The sequence below is a fragment of the Cynocephalus volans genome, chromosome 3 (assembly GCF_027409185.1).
Source record: "Cynocephalus volans isolate mCynVol1 chromosome 3, mCynVol1.pri, whole genome shotgun sequence".
Taxonomy (NCBI): domain Eukaryota; kingdom Metazoa; phylum Chordata; class Mammalia; order Dermoptera; family Cynocephalidae; genus Cynocephalus; species Cynocephalus volans.
Genome location: NC_084462.1, coordinates 33,662,305 through 33,688,321, shown reverse-complemented (window position 1 = coordinate 33,688,321; position 26,017 = coordinate 33,662,305). Strand labels below are relative to the sequence as shown.

The following is a 26,017-nucleotide window of genomic DNA, read 5'->3' as shown; positions in this document are numbered from 1 at the left end:
CAACCTTGTACAACACAGAATTTCTTTTCTAGCAATAGTGTGTTCCTCTATTTAGTAATCCCATACGTGGTGGTCTCCAGCCTCTGCAAACCCTTGCAGCCTTCAGCCACAAGTTACTTACCTAGACCTCAGAGAATATACATACTACATGTGTACCTGAACAACACGTTTTCTTAAAACTAAGTGCTGTTAGGTCCTTTAACTTTACCACTTCTCCTCCATTTCAAACTTGCCAGAGGCCACCAAACTAGAGACCTCGTATTTGTCACTCCTGAAGCATGATATATGAAGATGGAAAGCTGGGCTGGCCAGTTATCTCAGTTGGTTGGAGCACAGCTTTATAACACCAAGGTCGTGGGTTCGGATCCCTGTACCAGACATCCTCCAAAAACAAACAAACAAAAAAGATGGAAAGCTGATGCAGGAATGGTTAATGACTTAGCCAAGTGGAAGACAGCCAAACTTAAATGCCTAAAAAAAGGGATACAAGCAAGCAAAGGGACAAGAGGCAAGCAAGTTCGCCCTGAACCCTACAAAAGCTCAGGAATTGGAAACATGAGGTATTATAAATTGGGGGAAGGGGATGAGGTCTGATACTAAAAGGGAGATTGAAAGTCTGTGTAGGAACAGTGAGACTTCCAGATCCCCAGCCCTACACCACACCTCCCACTTCCCCTCCCTGCAGAAGTATGTTGTCTTAGGGAGGAGAAAAAAAAAACAAAATAACTAGAGAAAATGAGGATACTAGGAATAGAGGTAGGGCTCCAAATTAAAAAGCAGAGCAGTAAGTGAAAGTCTGCTTTCTGAAAAAATAAATTCATCATTAGATGCCATCCCCTCCGATACCCTGCCTCTCTCCAGCTCCAAAATCCTGGCACCAGGCTTCCCAGCTCCATCCTCCAGGTGAGATATTGTGGCACCTTCTGTAGATACTTGACTACCCTAAAGAGGAAACTTATAGCATGATACTTGGAGAACCCTGAGAGAAAAGCCAGCTGAGAAAATACACCTGTGATTATAATACTGGAGGAGAGGGTCTGAAGAGGCCCAATGGCCAGCCTCAACCCACCCTGTCCACTGCCAGGTTCTTGACTCAGCCACAGGAAAGAATTCAAGAGCAGAATCACAGTAGAAAGTGAGGATAGGTTTAATGCAACAAATAAGAGAGTGCGGCATAACTCCAGAGACTGAGCAGCAGCTGCAGCAAGTTTAATTCAAAAATAAATACATACATCACAAAGTGTGGGCTGACTTGAGAGTGAACACAGCCTGCTAAAGGCAGGTTAGATACAAAAAGTAAGAAATACACAGCTCAGGCAAAGTGCGGGCTGGCCCCAAAGAGAGTGAGCAACAGCCCTGCCGTCTTCCTGGATTTGACCTTTAGTTTGGCTATCTATACATATTCATGCTATCTAATGAATATTTAACTAAGGAGGTGGTTCCCACTTATGTAACCTAGTCTCGCACATGCTTAGTGGGTCTCTTTTAGAGCATGTTCATTGGTCAAATTCCATCACATGCACCCAATACACTTAAAATATTCTAGGTGCTCTCTAGCATCTCCAGTGGAAGGTCATTCAAGGGATCAACTCCTTTTTACTGAGCATGCTTGGCCACAGATATTACATAAGTCTGCCTCCTGTGGTCTCAATCTCCATGTGCTGGTGCCAAAAATGGGTGCTGCAGGCCACCATAGCTTAGGACTTGAGATGAGGCTTGAGTTCTAGGAGAGTGGTTTGAGACCTGATCCCTGCGGGACTGAGCACCTCCTATCTCATTCCCCCCTCGGGGATTCCATTCCCTTAATCTTAAGTGCAGCTGAAGAGCGAAGGTCTGTCTTGAGTAGCTGCTTCAGGTGGTCGGGACTGCAGGTCCTGCCTATCTGTGGAATAGAAATCTCTGAATACCTGATCTAGGGGCCCCAGCTCAGTTCCAGGCAGTCAGGTCAGAATAAGGTAGAAGCCACTTAAAGTTATCATTTTCACATGAAACTGTTGAAGTTTGGAAGAGACGAATTTAACAAGAAGTTTAAAGAGACAGGGACCAAAAATCAAAAGCTATAGGATGGCTGTTAATGGTCCCAACACAGGTAAAAGCGAAGTGACTAAGGGTAGGTAATTCTTTTTAGATTCCCAAATACTTTCACAGTTAGGATTGTAAAATTTGTGTAACCAGGTGGCTTGTTCATATATTCTTTTTACATCTTCCTCTACTTGGCTTGAAGTGTTTATATATGTACAACAAGTTTTATTTACCATGGCCCATACTCCCCTTTGCTCAGCTAGAAGGTAATATAGGGCTAGGTGATTTTCCAGGACAACACCAGCTAGAGAGTTCAGGGATGCTTGTGGTGTTTGTATGGCATCCCCAGTCATCTGGGCTAACTCGGCTATGGTGTTAGTTAAATTTTGTAAGGTGGCTTCATGATATGGAAATCCTCCCCAGGGAGCAGCTAATCCAATAGCTACACCAGTCGCAGCTAATATTGGTCCTATGGCTCATTTTTTCCTGTGTGTTCTGTTGTAGATTTTGTTATAGACAAATATACAATCAGGAGCCAGGTGTCCCAGTGTACATTGTCCCGTAAACACAACATTGCCTATATATGAGTAGACCCTTACTTTAAGAGGTGAGGAAAACCTTCCATTTGGGTATACAGAATCTGGAGGCCAATTCACTGGTTGCCAATTTGAGGGTCTGCACACAAGAAGATGTATCCCAATGGAGCACAGGGCCTTTTGGGAGTAGTTGTGTTAAATTCTCTAAGAATTTGTGGTACCCAACCAGGGGAATTAGACATGTTATAATTTTGAGAAATCAACCTCCTGATTGGGGAATCATGTCATTACTAAATCCTACCTTGGGGATGTCAAAATCTACTTTCCAGGGACCTAGGGGCATGTTATATTCTTCCCACAGACCACAACCAACTTTAGTATCTTGGTGCTGTTAAAAGGACATCAATGTGTGTCATTTGGGGTACAAAAACCTGAGAGAGACATAAGGTGTGCTGTTGAGGCAGTTCAGATCATGGGACTCCCACAAGGGTGGGAGGCTGTACCTAAAGTGGCACAACTTAACTTCTGTTTACCTTCATAGATGTAATATTGTGAAGAAGTGTTAAGTTCATGCGTGCCATAGGTCTGATGTTGCCTAGAGGGACTTTGATAGCTGGTGGGCTAAGTTCCCAGTCCAGGAATGTGATGTTTAAGTTCCCCCCTTAAGGGAATGCTCTTATTATGTTCATCTGAACATGAGGATCATAATGACCTTTCCAGCAGTTAGAGATTTTCCCCTTTAGCTATGATGGAAGATGTGTTGACTATAGCATTGCTTTCCCATTCTGCATTAGCCAGTGTAAACGTGAAAAGGAGAACGGTTGGGTAAAATAAGTGGTAACAGTTGTTCGTTTTCATCATTATGACAAAAGTCAGTAGAGCCGGCAAGGACAGAACAAATCCTTACCAAGAGGAGGGGGTCTGGCAAAATAGAAGAATGGCAATGTGATGGTCAGTATCACCAGGAAAACTACTAGATCTGGAATTATCTGCCACATCACTTACCTGGCTAGAAGTTGATCCTTCTGGACTTTTCTTTTCTGAATATGTATTTGAGACCTTCCACTGGTTCACACAAGTAGGTAGAGTCATCTTCAGCCCCCTGCGGTTCCTGTAAGAGCTCATAAGAGGCAGGTTTTTCTCAAGAAAGGTGGACCCAACTGGGAGGGCTTTCGCCGCCATGACCTCTGATTGGCTCACTACTGCACATCCCATCTTTTGGTTCCCATTTAAAGGCAGTTTCTCTTAAGATACTGTAAATGATGCTAATTTTTTTTCATTTGAAATATATAACTTGCACTATAACAAATCATCCTGTCAAGTGTAACCACTGTCCACGTAGTTGAACTTCTGGGGTCAAGAAAGCATATTTAAACTGATTCCCACCATACCTGGTGGGGCACATCTAACTCAACTGTGAAAAGACATCACACACTACCTCACTGCTGATTATATGGCCTGGGGTCTCTGCCTTCTCTCCAGTCCCCTCCCTGCAGTAGTATCTATTCCTTTGAATGCTTCTAAACTCAGAAATGCCTCTAAGGCTGCCTCTGGCTCCCTTTATAAAGACAAACCATTGCCAATACCTCCCATACTTCAAGATCTTCCACTGCCACTTCCTCCACACTGGCTATGTTCTGTTGGTGCAGAAACCCCTACCTTGTGCATTAGGTAGGTGATGGTTCAGGAACAAACTGCTTCCTGTCTCCTGTAGGTGCCTTGGGGACTCATAGCTACCCCATCCAATCCCTGAAATCCCAATAACTGCCCCAAGCCCTAGTAACCCTTGGACAGGAAGAGAATTTACCAACTGGCACTTACTTCCATTTTCATTACCCTCAAAAATGGAGCCCAGAGCAGATGTGCCCATATTCAGTTTAGATGCCTCATGCATATGACCAGCAGCCCATTAGCAGGTCCAGAGTGTGAGCACCCCAAAGTCACACCTTCTTCATCTGCCAATAACATTTATTCTCTGGCCGCCAGGCTTCTCCCTATGCCAAAACTGTCACCTGGGGAGCAGAATGAAAGTGAGGAAGACACAGAGGATATGATTTCCTCCTCTAGGCCTGTAGGCCTTCAAAAGCCAGAGCTGAGATGGCCTTTGGAGACAACGCAGAGTTCACGAGCATGTGATTGTAACCAGCAGGTTGATAGCTGTACATATGAAGCAATATGTAAGACCCAGAACCAGGAGCCGTCTGTCATTGAGAACAGCACTACTGGTGAAGGGAATTTGGCTGCAGTCCATGCCAACACTGGCACCGAGGAATCAGAGTATCTTTTGCATTTGAGGGAGAACTTGGAGCAGGAGAGTTAATGCCCCCCACAGAGATTGAGCCTAAACCACTTGGAGAAGTTGGGATTGGCAACAGAGCTGGTCGGGAAGTAGGCTGAGTAGGAGCTGGCTGAGGGAATAGAAAATGGGAAATGGAAAGGAGGGTGGAGGTAGACATGAGCCATGAGAGCTTCATGCAAGGTCTCAGGTACACAGTCTTGCCAAGACTCGATCTGGTCCCTGCTCCCATACTTGCTGTCATCTCAGGGTCCTGCTGGAGGGGTGGAATCAGCATAGCTTTATTTAAGTCTTCCATGGTCTCTCAGGGTCTGCAAGTTTGCAGCGTCAGGCTGGCTGGAAATGTCAACTTGCCCCAAAACCAAGGTTCAAAATATCAAATAACCCTGGGAAAAGAGAGAACTCAGAGAAATGCATGTCAAGGAAAAAACTGTATCCTTTTAAAATTTTCCTGCAGCCCATGCAGTTTTAGGTCCGAACATGGCTTCAGTCCTGCTTACTCCAATTTCCCACTGTCAATACTTAGAGTAGCAAGCTGTTGGGAAAATAGAATAGTTTGGTCAGGGCCCTTGCCTCAGGTCGAGTTGGGTGTGGATTGAGTACATCCTTTGTAAGCAAATTTGTGTGTGTGTGTGTGTGTGTGTGTGTGTGTGTGTGTGTGTGTGTGTGTGTGTGTGTGTGTGTGTGTGTGTGTGTGTGTAGTGTGCATGAACACCAATGTATCTTTTTAGTTTTGTTGCTATTCTTGTGTGTGTGTGAGAAAGAGAGAGAGTGTTTTAGTGAAGCAGGTGGGCAGGCGTCTGCCTCAGGCATCTGCCTCAGGCGTCTGCCCCGCACAGCCATGCTTTCCAACCTATGGCTCCAAGGACCTTTTGGCCTGTTACCTAGTTCATAGACCTGCGTGAAGGGGTCTGGTGACCCAGCCTGGCATGTGAAGGGTTTGTGACCCAGTCTGTGAATGGGCTAGGAATGGGCTTGAGGGGTCTGGGAGCTCCAGACCCAGCCCTAGCTCAACAATCAGCCCAGTTGGTGCAGGATTACCAACAGGTAAAAGAGCCTGACAACTGGCGTGATCAAGTAGCTTTACAGTTGGCGTCATGAACAGGATTAAGAACTAGACAATTGGCACTGTGAACAGGATTCCAGACATTAGCCCTAGCACAACACAAGCTATACATTAATTGGTCATCATCAATTTTAAGAGCTTATATAAATCCTTTGTTTAAGAACAAGATGTTTCATCCAAGTCATGAGCCCCCACTTCAAGGCTGTGAATACTTTTTTTTTTTTTTTTTTTTTTGTCTTTTTCGTGACCGGCACTCAGCCAGTGAGTGCACCGGCCATTCCTATATAGGATCCGAACCCGTGGCGGGAGCGCCGCTGTGCTCCCAAGCACTGCACTCTCCCGAGTGCGCCACGGGGCCGGCCCGAGGCTGTGAATACTTTTAGAGAACTTCTTGTGTAGAGAAGACATCATCTCCCCCTTTTTGATCAAAACATTCCTCATGAAAGCATTGAAGATCAATTTTCTGATTGAAAGGTCTTATTTTCTTTGTAAAGATTCCTCAGTGCTGGGAAGGTTCATTCCCAGGTAGACTGATCCCACATTGGGGGAAGGGGAGAAGGAAGATGAAACATCAGTTAGGCCATATTAGGGTAACATACAGTGGAGTCAGGAACTTTTAGAAGAGACATGCTATTTTATAATCAATGTTTTCAATTGTAACCTGTTATAGAGAGCAGATTCTTTTTTTTTTTTTTTTTTTTTGTCGTTTTTCCGTGACCGGCACTCAGCCAGTGAGTGCACTGGTCATTCCTATATAGGATCCGAACCCGTGGCGGGAGAGTCGCCGCGCTCCCAGCGCAGCACGCTACCGAGTGCGCCACGGGCTCGGCCCTAGAGAGCAGATTCTTATTGATCTTATGCAAATAACCACATTGCCATAAAAATTATAAAGATACAAAAAGTTTTCAAATTTTGGAAGAATCAAATAGGGGGAAAAAAGCAAATACTTCCATCTCTGTTCATAAATTATATTTTACCAAATTGCTGTAAGTATAGATAGCTTAAGAGAGAAAGTTTCCTTAAATCTGGAAAAGTAAAGGACCAAAAATGAAAGTAACAAAACATTATCTTTATCAGTTACCTAACTTCATGTAATTAATTCTTGCTTTGCTTGTTCTTGATTCACATTTTTATAAACTCATCGGATTTCTTTTAGAGTTCTGAAAAACTTTTACTGTGTCTGTTGATCTTAAAGTTATTTGAAACCTGTTTAAGAGTTTTCATTTTCACTGACTGTACACAAGACAAAATGACCATGACAAGAAAATTTGGTTATTTCTGTGGCATACAACAATTTAAAATTAAAATTATGACTGATAACATTTATATCAAGACATATTAGTTTTCTAGGAACCTCACACAATTTTGGAGAACCTTACACAATTTTGGAGCACATATTAATAACATATCAGTATTACACAAAGAAGGTCAAATATCATTTCTTGTTTTGACAATACTTCTCATATTTTTAACTTATCAGATAAGTCCAATTGGTTTTAATGTCTCTGTTTCATTCATATATATATATATATATATATATATATATATATATATATCCTTTGAGAAGTTTTGAGGCCCTTGAAACATCTCAAAGTTAGTTCATAAAAGTTGAATTTTTAGAATTTGTTTAGAAGTTTGTCAAACAACAAGTGTTCAAAACACTTAATTAAATAGGATTATAAATCATTATAAAATAAAACCAAAGTGACAAAAGATTTCAAAGGCACAAAGCACAAGAAATTGTCTTAATAAAACACAGAGCATATTTTCTAGGCCAGTTACCTAAAAGATAAAACAAACTCCTACAGTTTTCTACTAAGAGCAGTTAAGTGCTTACAGAAAACCTTGTTCTAACATAGGGGAAATTTAGTTCTATATCAGTGTCTTTTTAATATCAAAGTTCAATCTTTAGAAAGATTTAGTTAATTCTCTTTTTAATTGTAGCCAAATGAATCACACACACAATTCCTTTCATAATTCACCCTTCACAAACCATTATGACTTACTCAGACCTTTTTTGACATGCTTATTAGTCTTTCTGTCCCCATGCTTCTCTTCTTCCCATCCTGGAACAATCCAGCCGTTCGTTCTTAGGACAAAATTTACTACACAATATTTCTTTCCATACAAAATTACTTTCTTTCCCTTTTAACCTTTCTTGCCAAAAATACACTTTTATACCCGTATCTTTCTTTATATCTCCTGTTTTCCTCCATACTTGTTCCTTTTTATCAACAATACCAAATCAGCCTCATTTATCTAAAAATCTTATAAAGAAGGATCTTTCTGTTTTTGTCTGGGTTCACTACTTTAACTTTAAAAATCTCTAGCAGAGACAAATATTAACCTGTTTGACCAATAAACCCAGGCAAAAATGTATACTAATAATTCTAACATTTTTCATAGCAGTCTGATTTTAAACCTTTTACTCTTTTCTCCCCCCTAATTTTAATTTCAAGTGGCCTTGATCCTTCCCCTAACAGGTTTGTGCTTTAACACTTGCAGGACTCTGTGCACAGATGGATACATTTCAACCAGAAACTTAACCAATTATAACTTTGTGAATCAGTTTCTGTGTCTCAAGCTTGCCTAGAGAAATTCAGAAGGAGTTAAAAAAAAAAATTGTTTTGGTCATCAGGAGTTTAATACCAAAAGGCACAAGCTTAGTACTCAAACCCAAGCAGGCAGAGATTTCCCAAACTAGCTAAATGCTGGCTTTTACATTCTTGAGAAATTTCTTATATCCAAGTGGTACTTTTTAACAAACAGTATAGAAAGAATATTACAGGAAAGAGAAGATGCTTGAAAAGGGATACAACAGAAAAGTGAGGAAGGATGCAAAGCACATGAGGTTCAGTATAGCTAGGAGGTGAAACATATGGCAAAGGGACATCAAAAGGAGAGGCCATCCCTCATGTCTCCATTAATTTGGCTGTTGTTGCAATTCTTTCAAACAGTTAGGTTATGTCTTAGTTACCGAGATTCCGTTTCAGTCACTGCAGGAAATATTCCATATTTCATCTTTGGCTCAGAATGTTACACAAATAACATTGCTAAATGAGCCCTACAGTTTCTAAAAAAACCCTGCCAGAGGTTGGTTCATTCTTCCTTTGTCTGTAAGACTGTATAAGGGGCCAATTATTTTCTGCAGGAAATACCCTGAGACAAGATGGCAGCTGGGAGAGGAGCCTGAGAGGAAGGAGCATAGGAAGGAGACGAGGTGGCAGAGGGTTAAGAAATGAGTCAGCAGAAAATGCTGGCACCTCTGACTAAATGGTAGGGATTTGGTGGTTACACCCCTGCTAGAAATCAGGAAAAGTCCCCAAAATCCCAGCCACAAGGCTGAGCGTACCACAGGCAGCTGACACTCACAGGTGGTCCTGTTTCCAGAGGAGAAAATGCAAGAAATCTAAAAAGGGAGTACTAAAATGAAATCCTGGTTTCTGCAGTGTATGCAGCCTAATCTGCTGTATTAAATCCTGATCTGTCCTAATGACCTGATGCAAAGTGGTGCAGTTTGAGATTCACTAAGAAAATAGCCAGTTTTGCAGTGATTCACGTTGCTCTCCTCGGGTCCTAGCATCCTAGCATGGGAACTGAGAGTGGTTACCCAAGAGCTGTGGAAGTTGGGAGTAGTTATCCAGAAGCTGAGAGTGGTTACCCAAAAGCCAAGGACCTGATGCAATTGGGGGCAGCAGAAGCTGGGAGCAGTTACCCAAAAATGTTGTAAGAAAACTGGGGGTGAGGGCCCAAAAGAAACTGGGAGTAATTACCCTAAGGAAACTGGCAATAATACCCCAAAGTGTAGAAGGAAGGAGAAATCCACTTACCACATCCAGTGGTCTGGGACCAGGCAGAACAGCAGGGCCCCTAGTGGTTCAAGGTGGTTTCTGAGCATGCATGTGGCTGTGTTAACAATGCCCTGGCTGCTAGGGGGCACTATTTCTCTCCTGGTTTGCCTCAATCCACCCCATCCACTACCAGGTTCTTCACTCCACCACAGGAAAGAATTAAAAGCAGAGTCACAATAGAAAGTGAAAATAGGTTTAATGTAAGAATAGGAGATGTACACTTCACAGAGAAAGTGGCCTAGCTCCAGAGACTGAGCAACAGCTGCACCAAATTTAATACAAAAGTAAGAAATACATATTTCACAAAGTCTGGGCTGGCTCCAGAGTGAGCACACCCTGCTGAAGGCAAGTTAGATACAAAAAATAAGAAATACACACCCTCAGGTGAAGTGCAGGCTGGCCCCAAAAGAGTGAGCCAGAGCAGCCCTGCCTTCTACCAGGATTCAACTGTTATAGTTTTAGCTATTTATACATATTCATACTATCTAATGAATATTCAACTAAGACAGGTCTCAGTTATGTAACCTAGTCTTGCACATGCTCAGTTGGTCTCTTTTAGAGCATGTTCATTGATTAAATTCCATCACATGCGTCCAGTACACTTAAAATATTCTAGGTACTCTCTAGTGCCTCCAGTGGAAGGTCATTCAAGAGATCAACTTCTTTTTACTGAGCCTGCTTGGCCACAAATATTACATTAGTCTGCCTCCTGTGGTCTCAATCTCCATGTGCTGTTACCAAAAATAGATGCCGCAGGCCACCATAGCTTAGGATGCAGAGGTGGGGCTTGAATGTTAGGGGAGTGGTTTGATACCCAGAGGAGTGGCCTGAAACCTGATCTCAGGGGAACTGAGCACCTCCTATCTCAATTAGACTCAACCTTTATATACAGAATCCAGTTAACTTTGTAATGCTTCACAGCCAGGACTCACTGACTTTTGTAGAATGTCTCTAATTTGAAAGAGAGCAATCAAAAGACAGCATAAAATACTGAAGAGAACCCAGATTTCCTTCGTGGGTGAATGGTATATTATTATTTTTAATAAAATCATAATTGTTTCATTTATGGGGTACAGTGTAATGTTTTAATATATTCATTCAAAGTGGATTGATTAAATCAAGGCTAATTAGCATATCCATCACCTTACTTATCTATTATTTTTTATGGTGAGACATTTGAAATTTACTGTCTTAGTTATTTTAAAATATACAATACATTACTATTGACTATAGTAACCCTGCTGCGCAATAGATCTCAAATCTTATTCCTCCTGTGTATCTGAAACTGTACCTTTTTATCAACAATTCCTCATTCCTTCCCTCCATACCCTCCTCCAGCCTCTGATAACCATCATTCTACTCTCTACTTCTATGAGTTTGGTTTTTCGGCAGCAATAGATAAACGGGATGACATCAAACTAAAAAGCTTATGCACAGCAAAGGAAACAATTAACAAAGTGAAGAGACAGCCTAAGGTATTGTGGGTGGAATGCACAGAGGAATCCAAGACCGGTATCAGTGTTACAGCTCTTTATTTTGTGTTGCAGCTCTTTGTTCAGTGTTATGGCCCCTCTTTTGCTTATAAGCAAGGAGAGCACTGGGGAGCAAAGACTCCTAAACCAGTGTCTCCCAAAACAAAGGAAAAGACCATCTTATATAGCCTAAATTCCTGCCCTTTTTCCCACCCAAGTTCTCATTCAGGTCCTCTTATGTAAATGAGGGATGCAGTCCTGCTAATTTGGATTGGCTGATTATGGGACACAGTCCATTGGTCACTTCTGGAGCCTAATCTGCATCCAGCCCTTGGGGGATGTGAGACTGCTGTTATCTCACAGAGGGCCGGTGCAGGAAGCAAGCAAGCTAGCTAAGTCGCAGAGGCCAGAGTCTGCAGTTAAGGCAGTCAAGCATAGAGTTTCTACAACAGTTTCTCAAGTGGAAAAGGGGAAAGGCTTAATTAGAAAATGCTTAGGGCTCCCTGCAACAAAGAAATTGGAGAAAATATTTGTAATTTCGTATCTGATAAAGTGTTAATGTCCAAAACATATAAGTAACTCAAACAACTTAATAGCAAGAAAACAATCTGATTAAAGAATGGGCAAAGGACCTGAACAGCAACAAAAAACAACAACAAAAGAGCGTAAAGGACTTCAGAGAAAGCAAAAACAATATGATGAGCAAAAAAACTTAAATGAACTGTAATTAGTATTTTTGTAGAGATGAGGTGAAGGAACAAGAACAAAATACTATTTTTAAAAACAAGGTTCAGAAAACCAAAAAACTTGGAAACTAAAAATAGAAAAGCTAAAATTTAAAATCTGTAAGAGAGCTGGAAAAATAAAGTTGAGAAAGTAGACCAAAAAGACCAAGAGATGACTTGGAGAGAAAAAGAAAAAAAAAAAAGTAAAGTAGGAGCTTAATTCAGGTGGTCCAGTGTTTGACTGGAGTTCCAGAAAAAGAACAGAGGAAACGATGGGCAGGAAGTTATCAAAGTAATAATATGAAAGCAGAAGGACATGCATCTCCACTACCAGTGAGTGAAGACAATAAGCCACAGTATCAAGGCATAGTATCTTAAAATTGTAGACCACCTGGGATTAAGAGAAAGAAAGCTGCAAAAACTGAGAATCAGCTCTTCTTAAATCCATCAGAGAAGTGAGATCTCTGAAAACTGCCCTGAAAACTGTATGGAAAGGTGCACACTGAGAATCACAGATTGCCTTGAGGAACCCCACCAGATTCTCAGGGTGAAGATCTGAGAAAAATCCCATCAGTCTTCAGGCAGGCAGAGGGAAAAAGTAACCTTCTTGCAATCATCTCAGAACACTCCTTTACGGTGGTTTGCCCTAAAGGTACACTTTTTTCAAAGCCTGATGGGCTTGGGCTTTATCAGAGCCTACCTGACCTGGGGGAAGGGAAGTACCCAACTCCAGCCCCTCTAGTGGCCAGTCTCACCTCAGGGGCTGGAGGAGAAGCATTCGTGAAAGTCACAGCCCAGACACTCTTTGCCACCATACCCATCAGGCTCCCGTATAATGACAGTGGTTAGTACTACAATTGTTGGACCCTGTTTTAAGAAGGAAAACTCAGAAAAAAAAGGAGATACAAAAACAAGGACACTAAAGGGAATTTTAGCCTTTGACAATAACAGCTACAAGCAGAAAATTAACACAGCCTAACTCCTAGCCAGATAAACATAAAGTCCCACACTAAAGGCCTATTTATCTCCATTTCTTTTGCCCGTTATATCATGTCTGCTTGTAACCGAACTGGGGTTTGCTCCCCTGAAACCAAAAACGAATGCTGAGACACCGACTTTGCAAAAGAGAAAAGGTCCATTGCCAGGTGGAGCAAGGAGATGGGAGAGATCTCTCTCAAATCCGCCCCAAGTGCAGTGGGGGTGAAGGGGATATTTACGGGAGGATATTTACGGGAGGATGAGGGCTGAGGGATGCTGATTGGCTGGAGGGTTTGAGGAGGTCTTTTATTCATCTGCGCAGGCTCAAGCAAACCTCGTGCCTGTTCATGGGTCTCTGGTGCAGTTAGTTTTGGGCACTCCAACATCAAAAGTTCACCTGCATGTCAAGGCTGAGCAGTTTCCTAAGTTGGGAGTCAGAGCTGAATGCACCTGGTTTTGTACGCTCCAAACCGGATCTCCTTGCTTCCTAAGAAAACAGCTTTGAGACTCTGAGTCAGGGCTGGCTTAGTTGGTTAAAGCACAGTGGTATAACACTGAGGTCCCCATACAGGCCAGCCACCAAAACCAAAAAAAGTCTCCGAGGCATGCTTACGTTTGGGAAGTTAACTCTTTAGGGGTCAGTTTCATGTTCTCAAAAAAAGTTATAAAACATGCTAAAAGGCAAAAAACCACATTTTGAAGAGACAGTAGCAAGCATCAGAACCAGACTCAGGCGTAGCAGAGATTTGGAATTATCAGACTAGGAATTTAAAATAACTATGATTGGCTGGCTAGTTAGCTCACTTGGGAAAGCTGGTGCTGGTAACACCAAGGCACCAAGGGTTCAAATCTCCTTACCAGCCAACCACCAAAACCAAACCAAAAACAAAACTATAATTGATATACTAAGGATTCTAATGGAAAAAGTAGATAATATGCAAGAACAGATGAGTAGCTAGGCAGAGAAAGAGAGAGAAATTATAAGAAAGAATCCAAAGGAAATGCTATAAATAAAAAAAATACTATAAAAAATGAAGAATGCCTTTGATGGGCTCATAGTAGACTGGAAAGGAAAGTAGACAGCCCAGGAAAGACAGGCCAGTGAGCTTGAAGATATTTCAGTAAAAACTTCGAAAACTAAAATGGCAAGGAGAAAAAAGAACGAAATGAACAATCTGTAAGAACTGTTGAGACCTTTATAAAAGTTACATACACACTGAAAAGGACGAGTCAACACCAGTTGAAGATCCACCAGAGAGAGCTCGTTTTTTTTAGGCAGCACACACACATATATATAGGGCTTTAAGGGGAAGCTGATTGGTTTAAAATACAATCCCTATTTAGCATACCGCATGGGGCTTCAGGGGGAGCTGATTGGCGTGCGATTCGCGCGCGCGGGGGTGGGGTGGGGGGGGGTGGGGGTGGGGGTGTATGAGGAAGAGAAGGGCAACCAGCGCCATGATGGGGTGCGGCCGAGAAGGGCTTATGTGATCAGGGTGTGATCCCTTGGGGCATTTGGGTTCTTACACACACAATAGGAATACCAGAAGGAAAAGAGAGAAAGGAATAGAAGAAACATTTGAAGTAATAATGGGTGAGAATTTTCCAAAATTAATGACAGATGCCAAACCACAGATCCAGAAAATTCAGAGAGCACCAAGGTAAATACCAAACACCTAGGCAGATCATATTCAAATTGCGGAAAATCAAGGACAAAATCTTCAAAGAACCTAGAGGACAAGAAACACCTTACTATGGAAGAACAACCATAAGAATAATAGATTCCTCCACAGAAAACAGGCAAGCAGGAAGAGAATGGAGTCAAGTGTTGAAAGAAAAAACCCACAAACCTAGAATTCTGTATTCAGTGAAATTATCCTTCATAACTGAAGGAGAAACAAAGACTTTCTCAGGCAAACAAAAATTGAGGGACTTTGTCATGTACCGGCCTTGCAAGAAATGTTAAAAGAAGTTCTTCAGAGACAAGGAAAATGGTATACATTAGAAGCTTAGATCTATATAAATAAAAGATGAGTGCAGTTTATGGATAAGTGAAATGAATGACAGCAGTGTTATAAGGAACAGGACAGAGGAATTAGAAATACTCTGTAATTAGATATCTGTACCACCCATGAGGCAGTAGTGGTACTTGAAAGTGGACTCAGATTAGTTGTAAATATATTGCAAACTCTAGGTCAGCAACAGAAAAATTTTTAAATAAGTATAGTTGATATGCTTAGATAAGAGAGAAAATGGAATCATAAAATGCTCAGTTAAAACCAGCAGAGGAAGAAAAAGAATGGAAGACAAAAAAAAGGAAAGAAAAAGAGCAGCTAATAAAAAATAGTTACAAATATTGTAGATATTAAACCAACTGTAATCAGTAATCACTTTAAACATGAACGGTCTAAATGCACCAATTAATAAATTGTCAGAGTAGATTAAAACACAAAAACTAAATATTTATAAGAAACCCACTTTAAATATAAATATACAAGTAGATTAAAAGTAAAAAGATATAGACAATGATAACACTAATAAAAGAAAGCTGGAGAAGCTATATTAATTTCAGACAAAGGAACAGATACTGTTAAAAGAATGAAAAGACAAGCAACAGACTGAGAAAACATTTGCAAAAATCAATAATGGACTGGCATCTGAAATATACAAATGTTGCTGTATCCTGTGGTCAAATATTATCTTATCTCCTAGCCTCTTTTGATGTAATTGATCACTCTGTCCTTGACACATTTCCTTCATTTGGCTTCTAGGACACCACTTTTCATTTTTCTTCTATGTCACTGGCAGCTTCTTGGTCGTCTTTGATGGTTCTTCCTCTTCTCCCCGACCCGCATATCTCAGTTTTAAGTCCTGTGCTTTTCTCTATCTTGCTAAGCACCTGAGTTATCTCATCAGGTATCAAGGCTTTAAATACCACTTACAACTTGATGCCTCTCAAACTGATGTATCCCAGTTCAGACTTCTGCTGTGAATTCCAGATTTGTATATCCAGCTGCCTATTTGACATTTTCTTTTGTTGTCTAACAGACATCTCAAGCTTAACATGATGAAAACTGAACTATGGATCTTTCTCTCAAAATCTGCTGTACCCAGAACCATTCCTAACAGAGTTGGTGGCAACTCCATATTTCCAGCTGGTAGTTGCTTAGGTCAAAAACCTTGGAGTCATCCTTGATTCCCCTCTTGTCTCTCGCATCCAATCTGTTAGGAAATCTAGATGTAATTGGGGGGAAAAACTCACAGTTCTACCACCTCATATCACCTCCACTGCTGTCTCCTTGCTCAAGCCATCGTCATCCCTTGTCTGGTTTACTGCGGTAGCCTTGGCCCTGTACAGTCTAAACACTAGAAAATAGTATTTAGCTGCTGTTATTATTTTTGTTTCCAAAATGCCCTCCAAATCAGGAGCCTACTCTTATCTCTTTATTATTCCTTCCATGCTTGAGGTGGCAGCGTCTGTAGTAATATTTGGATTCTAAGTAGCTACATCATTGTTGTCAAGCAGAATCCCCAATCTTTTAGTGCCTGAGAACACTGTTCAGAAACACTGTTCATTTAACCACAGGAAATTCCATTCCTAACTTTGCTGTTTTTATAAACAATGTAGTAGTGGTTTCCTGCATTAAATAGGAATTGCTTTGTCAGTGGAGAGGGTTTTTTTAGTCATTATTATAGTTCCTAACTTTTGAGGATTTGGTTCCCTAGATGATACAGAAAATCCCCAGGCAGCTTTCTACCTACTTTTTGATTGAGCCTTTATCTGATATCTTAACCTGGCTCCTTTTGTCTTGATCACATTCGTGACATCACATACTCAGTTTTTTTCCCCTTCACATAAGCCTTACCTTTCTGGGACTGTTAGTGCCTGGAAAACACTTATATTATTTAATGTTCCCATTCATATTTTTCTGTCATGCCTTAGTTTTTAGTTTTTACAACAAACCAAAAAGAAAGATTTAAACATAAATTTACTAATGGTAATTTAAGATGCAAAGAACTTGGTATAATGGAAGAGTGCTGGGCTGGGACCTTCTGGACCTCACTCTGCCATTGACTACCTATATAAATGCCTGGGCTTGAGTTGAGCCCTCTGCCTGAATTCTAGCAGAAGAGGCCCCCTAAGGGAGGAGAGTCAGTGTCTGATGTGAGGAAGATAAGAAAAATTCCTTGGGAATCTAATTCACTGATGGTGGCGGAGGGACTGGGGTAAACTAAACTTTATCTGGTTTAGTAGAGCTGCCAAAGCACAGGACGTAGGCCTGAGCAGCTTATGGCCTGGAAATCTTTTAGTGAGCCTAAGGGAGCATTATGTGGTTGAAAGGTAGAGAAGGAAGAGGCCTGGAAAGTGGGGGTTGGGGCTCATTTCCCTGAATAGAGAGAAGGAAAGACACTTGAGAATCTCATTAAAAACAAAAATGAAACAAAACATAGTAGTGGCTGGAGCCCTGCATCGGGTGTGGTGTCTCCTTGCGCCACAGACAATAGGCAGTCACAATGGAGGTCAGTGGTAACGTGACACATGCTCCCAGGGCTTTGGTGCATCCTGTATCAGCAAGTGGAAACAACCTCTGGACCACGGTGTTAGGGCAGAGCAAGCAGGAGTAGCTGGGCGAGCTCCCCAGGGACTTGGGACCATTTGAGGGTGTGGTAGCTTTGAGACACTGCTAGCAGCTGCAGTTTTGTTATCCTGCATCCACCTCAGCTTCCTGTGTGATGCATTTCTGCAGAAATACCTTATCCGTAAGTCTGATATCTCTACTTTAATTTAGGCTCCTTAGAACTGTATTTTTTAAAAGTTTATCTTTTTTTAGTTGCAGAGAAAAAAGACAGGAAAAAAGTATGTTCATTCTCTGAATCTCAGAAGTAACGCAGCTACATTTCAAAATGGATCAGGCAACTAATAATCAACTAAAAGGGGAAACCGATTTAGTTTTAGTTTTTACTTTTTAGGCTTAGGATTCATCATATAGAATATTTCTGAGGGGTACCCAGTGACTCTTTCCAATAACCTTAGTTTCTTGATATAGTAGTTTCAAGTCCAAAGGTTGTCAAGCTTCTTTCTGTTTTTGCTTTTTTTTTGAGGTGAGGTGACTGGTTGGTGCAGGGATCCGAACCCTTGGCCTTGGTGTTATAGCACTGCACTCTAACCAACGGAGCTAACTGGCCAGCCCAATCAAACTTATTTCTAGTGGAACCCGTCTCCACTTTTTATTTACCTTACTTAATAGTTCCAGTTGTTGTTGGGTTTTGTTTTGCAAATGCTATTGCAAACGCTGTTGAAACAGACACCTTTGTTCTTAAACAGTGCATGTTTGTGTGAGTGTGTGTTTTAGCAGTAAATTTTTGACATTAAGCCACTGACTTGTTTATTGAATTTTGTTATTGTAGTATAACATACAAACAGAAAAGTACACCAATCATGTCTCAATAAATGATCACAAAATGAATATACCCTCATAATCACTCCCCATGTCAAGGCACAGAACATTACTGGCACTCTGGAAGCCCTCTCTCATCCCCTCTCCCAGTCACTACCACCTACCCTGCCCCAGAGGAAGCAGTATCCTGATTTCTCACATCATAGAGTTGTTTTGTCTACTTAGGAACTTTTAAAATTTTTATTTTTATTTTTTATTTTTTTTATTTTTTATTATTATTTTTTTTTTAAAGATGACCAGTAAGGGGATCTTAACCCTTGACTTGGTGTTGTCAGCACCACGCTCAGCCAGTGAGCGAACCGGCCATCCGTATATGGGATCCGAACCCGGGGCCTTGGTGTTATCAGCACCGCACTCTCCCGAGTGAGCCACGGGCCGGCCCAGGAACTTTTAAAATTTTTAATGGAGACATGTCATACACTATTCTTTGGGATCTGCCCCCATCGTTATGTGTTGAGATTCATCTATATTGTTGGTACTGTAGCAGTAGTTTACCTGTGATTTATTTAGAGTATATCATCGTGTGTATAGACCACATTTATTTGTCCATGCTAATTATACTACTCTACAATGCCACCTTCGTCATAAACCAAATATCTGTGTATGAGGGTCTGTTTCTGAATTCCTTATTCTATGTCATTGATGTATTTATTTATTCTTGTGCTAAAACCTTACTGTCTTAATTACAGCCACATAAGTAGCTTAGTTTGTATATATAGCTGTGTAATATATCTTAATTTTAGCTGTACAGAAGTCTTGATATCTGATAGAATAAGTCTTCCCATTTTGTTCTTCTTTTTAAGATTACCTTGATTAGGGCTGAGCCCGTGGCGCACTCGGTAGCGTGCTGCGCTAGCAGCGCGGCGTCGCTCCCGCCACCGCGGGTTCGGATCCTATATAAGGATGACCGGTGCACTCACTGGCTGAGCGCCGGTCACGGAAAAAAAAAAAAAAAAAAAAAAAAAAGATTACCTTGATTATTCTTGGCCATATGCACTTCCATATAACTTTTACAATTAGCTCGAAATTATCCCTCTCCCCTCCAAAAAAATTATGCTGGAATTTTGATTGGGAATCCTTTGAGGAGAACGGATGTTTTTACTGTATTGAATCTTTCTCTCCCTGAAAGTGGCATGTCTTTCTATTTATTTCAATCTTTAATTTCTCTCAATAATGTTTTATAGTTTTCTGTGTAAAGATCTTATAAGTCTTTTATTAGATTTATTCTTAAGTATTTGGTGAGTTTTTTTGTTTGTTTTGTGACTGGCTGGTACAGGGATCTGAACCCTTGACCTTGGGGTTATCAGCACAACGCTCTAACCAAGTGAGCTAACCAGCCAGCCTATGGTGAGGTTTTATGATGTTATCATAACTGGTTATTTTTAAAAATTACTTCCTAATTTTTGTTTGTATTAGAGGGCTGGCTGGTTAGCTCAGATGGTTAGAGTGTTAGAGTGCAGCCTTGTAACACTAAGGTCTGCCAGGCAGCCACCAAAAAAAAAATTTTTTTTAAAAAGAGCAACACGGTGGAGCTTATTCCTAAACTATGTGAATTCTATGTTGGTTGCTTGAGAGAGATTGCCTAGGCTCGCTCTCTTGCTCAGCTAGTATGACTGGAACTTGGAATGCAGGGATGCTTTTCTTCCTTCTTCAGATATTCTGAGCCCTCTCCTAGCCAGCCCACATTTGGGAGCAGGCTGGCAAACATGGAGCTGGAGGGGATCAGAGTGACGGTATTTCACCAGTGCTGCCACTCTGGCCATTCTCAAACCCACAGGCTTCTCTCTCGTTCTCAGCTCACCAAGGATGAAGCTGTAAACCCATTCACCATCAGGCGTTGCAGACATCCTGGAGTGATGATGACAGCACCTGTGTCCTCCAACTCATCCCTGCTTTGTTTTCCAGGTTTATAAAGGAGAATTTCAACTACCTGACTTTCTTAAAGAAAAACCCCAGGTACTGTATACTGTGTCTGCTTTCTCCTCTTGATGTATATAATACATGAGCTCTTGCACTGAAGCAATCTTTTCAAAGAAATAATGAAATAAAAACAATAAAACAAAAGAGAAAAAGAGAGAACAATACGTGTTGATGGAAGAAATGATATGTGGCCTCTAGTACTTGTTGATTTTAATAATCATTTAACACAGTCTTAATTTCAGAGAGCTCAGTGTCTTTCAAAACTAGGAAAATACTTGATTGATAACTAAAGTCTGATTGCTTGAGGTCATGCACAAGCCATAGAGTATTCTACACCTAAAAGGTGTGCTATGGCAAATCTGCTCCAGCCCTCTAATTTTAAATAAAAATGTTCAGCCACCTTCTTTGTTATTACACACACATCCATGGCCTTTTCACTTTTCTCGTTTGGAGCCTAGAAGACCTGTGAATATACACAGACACTGGTCCTTGGTGAGATTTTGAAGCTTTTTACGTTTACATTTTTAAAAATTAATTTCAAGAGATCTAGAGTTATCCCTATAAGTCACACTCTCACTCCCTCACATTCCAGTATTGTTGAGTTAGAGAGAAACGGAGTGTTCTGGCTGACATGCCCGGAGTAGCTCAGAGAGTGTCCTGCATCTCAGCGTCCTCTGTCATTCCATGTAGTAGTCGGGAAAAACGGATAACCACTTCTTGTGACTGCAGCAGACCTCCCTTTCTAGCACAGTGACCATGCATGTTGCCTGCGAGCTGCTGCTGTCAGTGATTAGCTTGTTAATAGGAAAGGAAGACTCAGTACTGAACTCAGTTTCTAAAAATGTTCCGGGTATGGGTTGGTGAGGGAAACACCACATCGTAGACTTAGGTAAAGTCACGTTGCCGGCAGCAAACCTTGAGTGAAGGCACTGCCTTCTCTGATCTTGTCTGATAACAGTCAGCCACCAGGAATTGATATATAGTAACTGAGAATTCCAAAGTACTTTTAAGGCATATTCTTATTAGCAAATGTTCAATATTCATTCATTCAACAAATATTTACTAAGTATCTATTATGGGTAAGAAACTAGAATAAGTCGTCAGAAGTCAGAGGTAAAAAAAATATCTCAAGGAACTCCTGATCTATCCGAAAGACTCTGACCAACTCTTGCAGACAAAGATGATGTCCCAGAAACTTAGGTAGAATCATGTACAGACCCACTTTCAGGCTGTGGGATTTGGAGCCAGAGAATGATCCAAGAGGCACTGTTGAAGAAATGTCAAATCCAAAGATTCGTTTACATAAGTATGAAGGAATCAGGAAAGAGAATTTGAGTCTAAAATTACAGGATACCTCTGCTTCACAGCTTACACAAAAATTGTTTTCAGGTGGGTTATAGAAAGGCAAAATAATGAAGTTATTAGAACATAATAGAGGAGAATAACTTCATAAACTTAAGATGGAAGAATTTCTTACACAAGTCATGAAAAGTACTGATTATTAATTTAAAGATGGATAATTTGGACTACATTAAAATTGAGAATTCTTATTTCTTAAAGTCATCATAAAGAGAGTAAAAAGTAAGCCCCAAGTAGGAGAAAATATTTGAAACAAAGGACTCATCTGTAGAATACAGAGCATTCCTACAAATCCATTAGAAAAAGATAGCAAAATGGCTGGATGGTTAGCTCAGCTGGTTAGAGCATGGTGTTGATAACACCAGGGCCAAGGGTGTGGATCCCCATATCAGCCAGCCACCTAAAGAAAACACAACAAAGAAAAAGATAAAAATTGGGCAAAAGACTCAGCAGGCAATTCAGAGCCTTTACAGTGGTTAGTTTCATTTAATGCATCATGCACATTTAGAAAAAGGTCTATAAAGGACTTTTGTTTAACTTATAACAAACGAGAAAACTGAAGCCCACAGAACCCTCAGGTTTGATAATTTGCTAGAACGGTTCACAGAACTCAGAAGAGTGCTGTATTTACAATTACAGTTTTATTACAAAGGATGCAACTCAGGACCAGCCAAATGTAGAGACACATGGGGTGAGGTCCAGGGTGCTCTGAACACGGCTGCTGTGCCCTCCCCGCAGAATCAGGGCACATCACCTTCCCAGCACATCACTGTGTCTGTCCACCAACCAGGAAGCTCCACTGAGCTTTGGCACCCAGAGATTTTTTTTTTTTTTTTTTGAGGTTTGATTATGTCGGTGTGATTGATAGAATCTTTGGTTGTGTGATTGAACTTAACCTCCAGCCTCCTTCCCCTCCCAGAGGCCAGGCTGGCTCAAGCCTCAGCCCTCTGACCACACAGTTGGTCTTTCCGGTGACCAGCCCTCATCCTGAGTCATCTCATCTCTTAACATAAACTCAGGTGTGACCCAGAGGGCTCATGAGTAACAAAGATACTCATATAACTCGGATTCTAGGGATTGAGTCTCCCTCCCAGGAGCCAGTAGAAAAGGTCACTCAAATTCATTATCATACAACAGTAGCAAAGTTTGTGACAGTGCCTTTGAGCCACGCCTCATGTTTCCGTGGGAGCAATCATTTCTCATGCTGACCAACTTCAAGGACTTTAAAATATCTTCTGCTTCCCTCAACAGACTGAACAAGTGGAGTAGCAGAGCCAGGAACCTCTTGCATACGTTAGGTAAGGGGTGAGGGACAGTGCTGGGCCTTTGGGTTTCCTGCGTGGGCTCTCGTAGGAGGTATTGTGGCCAGGAAGGAGAGCACAGCACTGGAGTCAGTCTGCCTGGGTTGGAGTCCTGGCTCTATCACTTACTGTGTGGCATGGAGCAAGTTACTTACCCTGTCTGTGTCTTTGTTTCTTCATCTGTAAAATGAGGAGTGTATTAACTAAAGAGCGGTGGTGAGAATTAGCCATAATAATGTCTGCTGAGAGTCTGGCGCATAGTGAGCATGCATATAGTGTTAGTTGTCATTTTCATTATGGGGAGGAGCTTAAAATTATAAAATATTTTAGCCAAAAGGTACCTGGAGCCCCTCAAGCCCAACCACCTGTTTGCTGACAAGGAAATTGATCCTGGAGAGAGCAGGTTATTTGTCAAGGTCATATCACAGCAGTAGTGGAAGCTCATCTTCTAATGTCCAACCAGGGCTTCTTTAACCACCTGGTGCTGCATTCTCTGTGTGCTGGACTTGGCAAATGTTCTTTGCACTACACTTCTTTTTGTTATTGGTTGGTTGGTTTTTCAAGTCTTCCCTTGCTCATTTTAGTGTATTATGATGTCATGTTTGTAACCTATGTTGTTTCATTGCAGCTACGGGCTACAATGTAGGTGAGGCCAACCATGCCTTCTAAGCCACCTTTATATCTGAGTACATCAAACCCTTGAGCTCGTGGGTCCACTTATGTGCACATTTTTTTCAATAAATACATTGGAAAATTTGGGATTAGGTATGTCACGAATGTATGACATACTTAACCAAACAGTTAAGCCGGCCACCTAACATTAGGCTATTAGTAGTTCAGTAGTAAGATGCATCCCACCCTCCACCCCTGCAGGGCTCAGGGTGCACCCAGACCTGGGGGAAGTTATATGTGGATTTTTGATTGCTCGTGGATTGGTGCCCCTAACCCCCTGCATCATCAGGTACTTAACCAGGGACACCAGCTTATTAGTGGCAAAGCTGGTTTCTGAACCCAGATCTCAGACGTAGCTGTTCAGACTTAAGATTTTGTTTTGCTCTGAATGATGTGGTGATACCTTAAATCATTTGGAACTTGAAAAGCATTTCAAAAAATCAGATAATTGATTTTTTCTCACACTTTTGTTTGCTGATTTTTGTTTTTATTTTTATTTTATTTAATAACCATGTAAAAGTTCTTGGAAAAATAGGATTAAAATATAATATGAATCTTTCCATGAACTTTTTGGAGTACCCCCTTGTGTGTGCATGTGTGTGCGTGCATGTACCGGTGATTTCTTTCAGTTTTCAAACCACTCTGGTGAGTAGGTGGTATTATTCTTGTTGCACTGAGGAGAAAACTGAGTTTGGGGAATTTAAGTAAGAGGTTGTTAGCACACTTGCTGTGTGCTAATGGATTATAGACATAAGAAGCAACTGAACACTGCTAGGTCTAAATCACAGATGGCAGTGATCTAACAATGCTAATAGGCTTCAGGATTATGGTTGTCTTTTGCTAAGAAGCAGAAGCTGGAGGTTAGACTTACACTCTGTGGATATGCATGTATGACGTGTGTATCAGGCCGTGGATAACTTTGTTTACCCAGAATGCTCTCAACTGCCTTGTAACATCAAGGTCAAGGGTTCAGATCCCCATACCAGCCCGCTGACAAAAAACAAACAAAATGCTTCCAAAGTTTATAGGCAACCCTCCCACCCCTCCCTAAACACACACACAGGGACTCATTCACTGACCCTTGGCTGTTTTATAGGCTAGAACACCTTAAGTTGACCCCAGCCCTCAGTCCTCCTCATTTGCTTGCTGAGGCCTTCAGCGCCACATGCACCGAGAGAAGGACTCCAGAAGCTGGGAAGGTGGCCTGGCGTCCCAGACAGACACTGGAATTTCTCCTTGTCTTTTGGCTCTCATGGGCATCCCACTGACAGTCACCTCGTTCCCTACAGCTTCCTTTAGAGGGCGCTAGTACCCTCCTCTTCAGATGAGGAGAGTCACACCTTGAGATGACAGTGCAGTCCTCTAGAAATCAGCGGCAGTTGGCCGCCACCTGCCTGTCTTGTGCATACGAGTTAACTCTCAGGCGTCCAGCAGGGAAGGTGCCTCTCCTGCCCCCTGCACCACGGAGCCCGCAGGGCCTTGGCGGGGAAGAGTGGGTGGAGACGGATGCCACGCACACCCGTAACCACACTGTGCTTGTCTGCCAGGAGAGACTGCTGGCTTTTCAACCGAAGGGAGCTGTCTAGGACCCGCTGCCCACTGCCGAGACCAGCGGAGTGTGTGCACCCGGAGAGGGGCAGCAGCCCCAAGGACCTGCTTCCCGAGTAAAGCGCGCTGGGTGCCAGTGACGTGCACGGCGGTATCTCCGGAGGAGGAGCCCGAGGGCACCTGTGCTTTCTGTTAAAACTGCTCTTGTCCTCATGTTCTTTTTACTGGATTCCAAACTTTGTTTTCGAGGGAGGGTTTAAAAATGGGATTCTGTAAGCAAAACTGGGCAATTTCATTTTGGAATAGGTTGTCTGTACATGTTCTAATGTTTTGTAGAACACTTGTGCCTGTTTAAATGGGTTGATGTGGATAATATTGAACACCTTAATTATTTAAATAATTCATTGTTTCTGAGAAGTTGAGAAATTACCGTATACATTTACAACTTAAAGCCTTTTGTATTTTATTTTTCAAAATAAAAGCTTTAAATGTGAAGTGTTCTAGTACTTACATATTTTCATTAATGTAATTTCAGAGAAGCACAGACCTTATCAGGTGGTGGTCTGGTAAACCAGTTTCTTCACTTGGTGTGGTGGTAGGAGTCCATTTGGTGTTGCTGTAACACCGGAGACTGGGTAATTTATAAGAACAGAGGTTTATTTTGCTTAAGATTCTGGGACAGCTGCATCTGGCACGGGCCTCAGGCTGCTTCTACTCATGGCAGAAAGCGGCAGGGAGCTGGCAGGTACAAGCAGATCACATGGCGAGAGGAAGCAAGAGAGAGAGAGGAGGTGCCAGTTCTCAAGGGAACT

At 41.7% G+C, this 26,017-nt stretch overlaps 1 protein-coding gene across 1 annotated transcript in view; it reads left to right on the top strand.

Annotated features, from left to right (window-relative positions):
* Nucleotides 1-25,700, top strand: part of TPST1 (tyrosylprotein sulfotransferase 1) — a 129,923-nt gene extending 104,223 nt beyond the window's left edge. Inside the window, exons 4-6 of the mRNA XM_063091180.1 lie at nucleotides 20,311-20,361; nucleotides 22,936-22,982; nucleotides 25,205-25,700. Of these exons, the coding sequence (XP_062947250.1) occupies nucleotides 20,311-20,361; nucleotides 22,936-22,953 (69 nt within the window). The 3' untranslated portion in view covers nucleotides 22,954-22,982; nucleotides 25,205-25,700. The remainder of the gene's footprint in view (nucleotides 1-20,310; nucleotides 20,362-22,935; nucleotides 22,983-25,204) is intronic.
* The last annotated feature ends 317 nt before the right edge of the window (nucleotides 25,701-26,017 follow it).